We start from the raw sequence: 10,000 nt of genomic DNA on the forward strand, positions 1-10,000 counted from the left end.
GATTAAATTCATATTTCGACTTAAAAACATGTTGTATAATGACAAATTATCTTGTCTCATATAAGTAAAGTATTTAGATATTTAATACTAAATAGAAGCAAGGCAATTTGCTCTGAATTGAGTTAAATACGGCGAAATAAAACTTAAACATGGCGAACCAAGCTCGTATTTGCCATCAGCTGATTTCGAAACCAAAACATTGACCGCTTTGTTAATATTTTTAATAACATGAGAATACATACAATATTATTGTATACAATAATGTACAACTTTTTAAAATATTCACGGAAAAGTTGCATGTTCATCGTATTTTTAATTCATAAATATACATAGCTGTCTGCAGCTTGACATCGCAATATAGAATACCATTCCTAAAAAATGAAGCCTTTAGGTAGTTCCACATACAAATAGCCTAGTTTCCTACTTAGCCTACTATTAGCTACATTCTGACACTGCCCATTATCATTTTATTACTCATATATTTTAACTTCATTTTATAACTTTATATAGTTTAAATTTCTTTAAAATAGTGTACTTTAACACATTTAGCCTACATTCCCAAGTTAGCCTACCCAATCGTAAGTCTAAATACGTACAGTAATAAACTTCTCAGAATCCGCGCTTTATTATCGGTGACTTTCATATCCAAAATTTCTTAGCATCATAGTTTCTTAGTTGATTTTTATTGTAGAGGATAAAGAGATGAACAAAGTAATGAATGAATTTTGGCGATAACTGCATTTGAATGTCGCCGTCAAACCGTAAATAAAGCACAGCGACGCCATCTGTATTGAGGAAAATGAATAAACTATTCGCTAACGAAATAAGGATTTTCTAGTATGGATAAAGATTTATGCTTGCATTTCTTGCCTCTAGCATCATATAATCTCGGGTGGCATATCGAATAGGTAAATATATAGTTATGTAAAAGACATTATCAAAATAGTCTCTCAAGCATATACAGAGTAAGGAATTTGTGCTTGACAAATGTCTCATTGTTTTGATTAAAAGTTAAAAGGTTTGGCTTGGTTGAGCATTCTCAAGTGGAATATTTAAAAATATATATTTATTCTTCCAAGGTTACTATCAAAAACATATTTCACTTTGCATATTTACATTACTAATAACAATTTTCATACAAACAAAGGATATATGGCATAGTTTTTGCTGTCTTGAAGTTGTAAGCAATATGTGGCATGTCCCAGGTGGCGTCGGAACTATGTAATGGCTGCTTATTTAAAATAAAGCCGAACCACGGGAGTTTCCAGACCATAGAATGCCGGTTTCAAGATATTCAACTGTATTAATAAATTTCTAAATTATATCATATATGTAGTATACAGTATACTGTAGGCTAGGTTACTGTATTCGTATATATACGATATATGTACCATGTAAAAATCTTCATCGTATACGCGAGGTTAACTTGTTAAATGTTACTCAATTTCTCTTTGTACTGAATTGTCATAAGCCAACGTGCATTGAACCTAGAGAATTAGCTGAAATTAATAATTACTATGCCATATATGTGTGAAGTAATGCTGTGTAGTGTAGGCTAGGCTACCCTATATGTAAAGAAGGTACTGATTACCCTAGTGTAGGCTAGGCTAGTATAATATTCTTATGGTAAATTAACATGGGCCGACTTACGTCCAAATCGATATACGACCGGTTGGTCAGAACCTATTGGGGTCGTAAGTCGACAACTACCTGTATATATATGCTGTTATTTTTGTAATTACTTAGTAATAGATAATGCTATAGAAAAAGTGAAAACTGCAATGGAAAGCCGAATAGATTTCCTATACATGTTATTACCTAAAATTAATAAGTGTTCCCCGTAAATAATTGAGCAATTGAAGCTCAAAAATGTAAGTTTTTTTTTTCACGTAAAGTTCACTGTAGATTTTTATGTAGGAAAGTTGATATTTTTACATTTTGCTGTACAGCACAATAAAGTACGAAAAATGGCCGTTCGAATGATATATAATACATGCTCATTGAAGTTATTTACAGATGCACAAGAAGCCTACAAAAAATGATCTGCACATGCATAAATTCTGGCCAAACTATGGCGGTCAACAAGTATAGTATATATACGCTGACATTTTTCATAATTACTCTGTAATAAATAATGCTAGGAAAAAAAAGCGAAAACTGCGATGGAAAGCTGAATAAATTTTCCTTATATATTGTACCTAAAATCATTAGGTGTTCCCAGTAAATAATTGAGCAATTGAAGCTCAAAGACGTAACTTTTGTTTTTTTCATGTAAAGTAAATTATTTGGTAAAGAATTTTATATAGAAACTTTGATATTTTTACATTTTGCCGTTCAGTACGATAAAGTACAAAGAATGGCTGTTCGAATGGTATAGTTTAACACATGCACATTGAAGTTATTTACAGGTGCACAAACAGGAACAGGGGTACAAAAAATTATCTGTGCATGCATATGTATACGCTGACATTTTATATAATTACTCGGTAATAAATAATGCTATTGGCTCCCTGTTACGTTTTCTTGTAGGTCCAAGATCTGCTCATGCAATGGAGCAGTCGAAATTGCATCATTGGAGCACTTACGGTAAAAAATTTATTGACACGATTTCGCGTCATCAGATCACCAGAGGGATTAATCATCTAACATTTTTTTTTTTTTTTTTTTTTTTTTTTTCAGTTCGACTCTTATTTGAATGGGTACGCTTTGAAGGTGGGTTTTTTGTGTCTGCTGCGATGAAAGGCAAACAGCAGATATGGCCTGGGCTTTGTACATTAGTCAATAACCTCCAGCAACCTTTAGCATCTTTTTCACCTGGCAAATGTAAGTATATTTTAAAATCATTTTTGTTAAGACTATGTAACTTTGAAATGCTACAGAGGACTTGGTGTAAATATGTATGAAATTTCCTTGATGTCTGGACTGGGAAGGAGTTAAAAGCTTGTAATATAGGGGACATGCTATTGACATGCAATAAAAAAAAAATTTCTGTGGCTGGATGCTGTGCCGAATTTCCCAGACATGTAGCCTCCAAAGTGTTGAAGACAGAAGACAAAAGGTAGACAGAAAATAAACCACAAGAGCTGCCCAACTTTTCAAGTTTGGAAAGATTTATGTTATTTTACTTCTTGCCATTTTTTTTTTATTGTATTTTGCCTATTACTTCTGTTACCAACTGTGATTTGACATTTGTTCATATGCGGAACAAACCTTCAGTCTTAACAATAGGATAATCTTCTATCCCTAACTGGAAACCGGTTACAAAAACAATAAAAGATTTTAAACAAGGAATCTGTGGCATCTGGCAACTCGTGTATACAAGGTGGATGTTGGTCACCAACCAGGCTTGGAACCTCGTGAAGCACCAGACTTTCTTTTAACTGCCTTGGAGAGTTGACTTGCTTTGCTTTCTTCCCCCAAGCCAGTTTTTTTACCTAGTTATTATTGGTTATATTTTTTTTTATTCAGCTTTTAGCTAGAGTTAACCTTTTGTTTTGTTCTGGTTAATTACCTTTTTGTCTTCTAATTATACTGCAGAGCAACTAATGGTTCATTTTGTTTATATTACTTCATTCATCCCTGTTTGTTAATGTACTATGGGCATGGGTGATGGTTTATATTGGTTGGAAAGCTTTATATATTTCCTTAATATTGGTATTTTGTTCTCTACTTCTTTTTCTTTTTGTATATTCTTATCAGCCTTATAATTATGCATTTTTAAAAGTTAACTATTATACTCTTGCTAAATTATATATAATCTGCTGTTGCTTGCTGCTGGCATATGATTTTGCAGGTTTTCTTACTTCCAGTTTGCTTTCTGCACAAATCTATGCTAATTTCTTTGCCTTCAGTTTTTGTGTTTCCAACCTCAGTGGGGCCTACACTGATGGTTTTCTAGAACCCTGAAACTCAGTTTTTGTTCCCTGGAAACCCTGAAACTCAGTTATTGCTTTACCAAAACTGTTGGGTTGTCCTCCTAGAATTCTTGGTCTTCTGTCAGCATTTGCTTAGCAGACAGAGAATCAACCTCCATTATTTTGTAGCATTCTCTGAAGGAAGTTTGTTCCTCAAGCAAGAGTTCTTTTAGATCACAGGAGTATTGTAGTGGTTGTAGTTTGGATAACACAACCATTTTGGATTTGTCTTAGATTGTCTTTCACCAGCTACTACTTGACCTCACAGCAAAGTATCTACCAACAGCCTTAACGGAATCAGGCCCAGTACACTGCAAATAGAGATTATATTTCAATTTGTTTGCAAATTGGGTTGCCTTCTTTTTGGTGATAGTGGTGCTTTGGGCAGAGGAGCTTTGGTTGGGCATTCCGAAAGCAAGCCCTCTCTCACTGCTTAACTTGTTGACCCTGTGTTCCCAGATAGGAATTCAAGAGGTTCTTGGGCTTCCTTTTCCAAGAATGCAAGTTTTAGTGCACCATCTACCACAAGGCTTAAAGGTAGTGGTTGTGCAAGTCCTTGAATTTAACACTATTGACATAACTGGTTCCAAGGATCTTGCATGGTTATTTCAATACTGAGGAAGGAGTCGCATGTGGAAGATACGAACTTCATAGTGTGATACTGATGCATCTGCTTTCAAGGCTATTGAATGGGAACTTTCCTAAATTCATTATCAAGGCTCCCTTTCAATTTCTGAATAATACCTCCTTACAACTTCTTTACATGAAGAGACACTGCTTACTGGCCTGCCCTCCTTCCAAATGAGTCCACAAACTGCTTGCTCATTCAAGCAGTGTAAATCATCCTACATTGCCACCCCACTTTTGTTGCAGATTTTTGTGGAACATAATTATCTTTCACGTTTCTACAGGAACTTTCACCAATTCTCTAAATTATCACTAATTTGTTTTTTTCGTATTAACCCTTAAAAGACGAGCCGCAATTCACCAAAGTGTCTCTAGTATGCCAGTGCCATTTGGGAGTTAGCGCCAAAGTGGAAAAAAAGTTTTTTGCAAAAAATCACAGCACGCTTAGTTTTTAAGATTAAGAGTTCGTTTTTGGCTCCTTTTTTTGTCATTGCCTTAAGTTTAGTATGTAACCATCAGAAATGAAAAAAAATATCATTATCATATATAAATATTGGAATATATGGCAGCGCAAAAATTTTTTTTCATATATAATTGTATACAAATTGCGCTGTGAGCAAAACGGTTAAAGCTAATGAGTTAATTTTTTTCCGTTATATTATACACTAAATTGCGATGATTTTGCTATATAACAAATTGTAAAATGATCAAAGCAACACAGAAAATATTATCACAAAATGATGCATGAAATCGTAACATGCGGACATAAAAAAAGTTAAAACAAAAAAATTCACCATAAATAAAAATATTGTGCTAGAGACTTCCCGTTTGTTGCAAAATGAAGGTAATTGATTGAATATTACTAAACTGTAAGTGTTTTAGCTTAAATTTAAGTTTTTTACTATTTCGGTCGAGTCAAAGTTGACTGAAGGTTGAAATTTTGGCACTTATTGTGATTTTATGAAAATATTTCAAAACTGATAAAAGCTATAACCATGAGTTATTTTTCGTTGTATTCTACATGAAATTGCACACATTTTCATATATAAAACTTTATGTAACGGCTAATATAAAACAGTGCAAACATTACGACAAACTGACGAAAGAATTTCTTATTTTTTCTGCCGAGTTATCGCGCGTGAAGGGAAGGAAAAAGTGTTTTTCAAAAATTCACCATAAATCGAAATATTGTGCCAGAGTTTTCCAATTTGCTGCAAAATGAAGGTAAATGATTGAATATTACTAGAATGTAAGAGTTTTACCTTACAATTGCGTTTTTTGACCATTTCGGTCAAGTCAAAGTTGACCAAAGGTTGAAATTTTGACACATCGTGATTTATATGAAAATATTTCAAAACTGATAAAAGCTACAACCATGGGTTGTTTTTTGTAGTATTCTACATGAAATTGCACACATTTTCATGTATAACACTTTATGTAACGGCTAATGTAAAACGGTGAGACTGCAGCCCCCCCCCCCCCCCCCCCCCCCCCCCCCCCCATCAGATGCCAGCCACACATAACGTCAGAACACAAACAAACACATGGACATGCATGTGAAGAAACTCATCACTACGTCAGAGTGCTGAACTTAACATTACACACAGTGATACAAACGCACTAGAACCATGCAAATTACATTAAACACAACATGATTATACGAATGCGGGGAGAAAGGGGGAGGGCTTCCCGCGGCGGAAAGCCGGGAAAAGAGAGCATGGACTGCCGGTACTGTCTTGTCTCAGCTTTTGTTGTAAATGGGTGTGTTCTTGCGTCGCTCTTATTTTCGATAGTTTTTCAATTTGCCAGGGATGATTTTAAAATATTATTGAAGTGTAACAATTAGGTTTTTGAATAAATTTTCTTTTTATGTCTGTTCGTTTCCTTTCACATAATATTAAAACCAAGGCTAAATGTTTTCTGGAGCAGCACCTCCACTAATTTTAGCTACGAGCCGCCACAGGTGCAAACATTATGACAATCTGTCGAAAGAACTTCTGATTTTTTCAGCAGAGTTACCGCGCATGAAGGGAAGGAAAAAGTCTTTTCAAAATTTCACCATAAATCTAAATATTGTGCTAGAGACTTCCAATTTGTTGCAAAATGAAGGTAAATGTTTGAATATTACTAGAATGTAAGAGTTTTAGCTTATAATTGCATGTTTCGACCATTTTGGTCGAGTCAAAGTTGACCGAAGGTTGAAATTTTGGCACTTCTTGTTATTTATATGAAAATATTTCAAAACTGATAAAAGCTACAACCATGGGTTGTATTTTGTTGTATTCTACATGAAATTGCACGCATTTTCATGTATACAACTTTATGTAACGGCTAATATAAAACTGTGCAAAAATTACGACAAACTGACAAAAGAATTTCTGAGATTTTTGGCAGTAACCGCACGCGGATGTAAGGAAAAAGTTTTCTTCAAAAATTCACCATAAATCGAAATATGTCTCGAGTTTTCCAATTTGTTGCAAAATGAAGGTAAATGATTGAATATTACTAGAATATAAGAGTTTTAGCTTACAATTGTGTTTTTCGACTATTTCGGTCGAGTCAAAGTTGACCGAAGGTTAAAATTTTGGCACTTGTTGTGGCAACCATGGGTTGTTTTTTTGTTGTATTCTACATGAAATTGTGCACATTTTCATATATAAACTTTATGTAACGGCTAATATAAAACGGTGCAAACACTACAACAAACTGACGAAAGAATTTCAGATTTTTTCTGCCGAGTTATCGCGCGCGAAGGGAAGGAAAAAGTTGTTTTCAAAAATTCACCATAAATTGAAATATTGTGCTAGAGTTTTCCAATTTCCTGCAAAATGAAGGTAAATGATTGAATATTACTAGAATATAAGAGTTTTACCTTACAATTATGTTTTTCGACTATTTCGGTCGAGTCAAAATTGACCGATGGTTAAAATTTTGGCACTTATTGTGATTTATATGAAAATATTTCAAAACTGATAAAAGCTGCAACCATGGGTTGTTTTTAGTTGTATTCTACATGAAACTGCGCACATTTTCATATATAAAACTTTATGTAACGGCTAATATAAAACGGTGCAAACATTACGACAAACTGACGACAAAATTTCTTATTTTTTCTGCTGAGTTATCGCGCGCGAAGGGAAGGAAAAAGTTTTTTTTTTTTTAATTCACCATAAATCGAAATATTGTGCTAGAGACTTCCAATTTGTTGCAAAATGAAGGTAAATGTTTGAATATTACTTGAATGTAAGAGTTTTAGCTTATAATTGCATTTTTCGACCATGTCGGTTGAGTCAAAGTTGACCGAAGGTTGAAATTTTGGCACTTATCGTGATTTATATGAAAATATATCAAAACTGATAAAAGCTACAACCATGGGTTGTATTTTGTTGTATTCTACATGAAATTGTGCGCATTTTCATATATAAAACTTTATGTAACGGCTAATATAAAACGGTACAAATATTACGACAAACTGACAAAAGAATTTCTGAGATTTTCGGCAGTAACCGCGCGCCGACGTAAAGAAAAATTGTTTTTCAAAAATTCACCATAAATCAAAATATTGTGCTAGAGTTTTCCAATTTATTGCAAAATGAAGGTAAATGATTGAATATTACTAGAATGTCAGAGTTTTAGCTCACAGTTATGTTTTTCAACCATTTCGGTTGAGTCAATTTGACCAAAGGTTGAAATTTTTTACACTTACCGTGATTTATATGAAATATTTCAAAACTGATAAAAGCTACAACCATGGGTTGTTTTTGTTGTATTCTACATGAAATTGTGCACATTTTCATATATAAAACTTTATGTAACGGCTAATATAGAACGGTGCAAACATTACAACAAACTAACAAAAGAATTTTTTTTTTTCGGCAGTTACCACGCAAACATAAGGAAACTTTTTTTTTTTTTTTTTTTTAAATAAATTCACCATAAATCAAAATATTTTGCTAGAGACCTCCAATTTGTTGCAAAATGAAGGCAAATGATTGAATATTACTAGATTGTAAGAATTTTAGCTTACAATTGCATTTTTCTACCGTTTCGGTCAAGTCAAAGTTGACCGAAGGTTGAAATTTTGGCACTTATTTTGAATTATATGAAAATATTTCAAAACTGATAAAAGCTACAACCATGGGTTGTTTATTGTAGCATTCTACATGAAATTGTGCACATTTTCATATATAAAACTCTTTGTAACGGCTAATATAAAACGGTGCAAAAATTACGACAAAGTGATGAAAGAATTTCTGAAATGTGTCGCTGATGCTTTTTAGTGCGAGAAGGAAGAAATTCGCGCATGCGTGCCTGGGTAACACTAGTAAACAAAACAACAGCTTGATCCGTGAACTCCCAACATCCCTCAAGGCGCAATTTAAAATTTTTTGCAAACTATAGGCCTATAACTATTTTTCCGCGAATATTTAAGAAAACTTTTTGTAGTCGACGTATCGTACGTCAATTAAGCACCCGACAGAATTTTAGTCGACATATAATACATCCATTCGGCGTTTAAGGGTTAAATTAGGCAGTGAACTCTTAAAAGAGGAAGTTATAAACATTTTTGTTTAAGGGGTACATAATACAGTCAGTCCCTGGTTATCGGTGGGAGTTCCATTCCTAAGGGGGTGCCAATAAGCGAAAACCGCCATTCACTGAAACCTGGCGATTTATGGCGCTTATGGCGCTGTTAACCGGTTATCAGCGCCTCTGTTAGGCATGTTATGGCACCATAAGACACCTTATGGTGCCAATAATGGGAACTCAGCCTGTAATGGCGCTAGATGCATGCCATAAACCGGATTGCTGATAACCGAGTCCGCCGATAACCGGGGACTGCCTGTATTTGGCAGTTATAAGCATTTCAGAGGGGAATTTGTATTTCTGCAGTGGGTTCTAGAACTCATCCCCATGAAAAAGTGGGGTAGCACTGTGGAGATTGGGCATCTGTTTGTTAACCCTGCATAGAGTACTATCAGCGGTGATGATGGCCATCTTTCCCCAGTTAGCGCTGTTTGATGCTCCCTCAAGACGACTTCAAATCTTCAGTTGTATGATTTCAGAATGTTTCTACCACTTGGCAAAGAAAGTACCTTTTTAAGAATACAATGATATACTGCCTGCAGATGGTTATTCTTCAAGCATGTTCTGGGTATTTTGAGGAGGAAGGATCTCAAGTAAGAGTGATACCTCAAAAAATCGGGGCCCTCTCAATTTCTGCAGCATATAAAGTGAGTCTCAAGATTTCAGCCATTGGAAGAACAGGGACATGGAAGAGTGATTTATCTGTATCAAGTTCTGTCTAGTGGTGTTATGCAAAAAAGGTTTGGTATGTATGTATGTGCCTAATTGTGGCAAGACATGGTTTACCTCTTCCTCCTCTTCATTTGTCAGTCACCCATCTTGAAGATGTGGAGTTCTCACTTCAATGGTTATAGCTTGGGATCTGTTGCTTT

General features: G+C 34.5%; 1 protein-coding gene across 4 annotated transcripts in view; it reads left to right on the forward strand.

Annotated features, from left to right (window-relative positions):
- Positions 1–10,000, forward strand: part of LOC135202459 (nonsense-mediated mRNA decay factor SMG7-like) — a 148,711-nt gene that overhangs the window by 100,899 nt on the left and 37,812 nt on the right. For all 4 annotated transcript variants that reach the window (XM_064231858.1, XM_064231860.1, XM_064231859.1 and 1 more), the window contains one exon: positions 2,680–2,823. In XM_064231858.1, the coding sequence (XP_064087928.1) occupies positions 2,680–2,823 (144 nt within the window). The remainder of the gene's footprint in view (positions 1–2,679; positions 2,824–10,000) is intronic.

This window comes from Macrobrachium nipponense, chromosome 30, assembly GCF_015104395.2.
Source record: "Macrobrachium nipponense isolate FS-2020 chromosome 30, ASM1510439v2, whole genome shotgun sequence".
In the NCBI taxonomy this organism is placed as follows: domain Eukaryota; kingdom Metazoa; phylum Arthropoda; class Malacostraca; order Decapoda; family Palaemonidae; genus Macrobrachium; species Macrobrachium nipponense.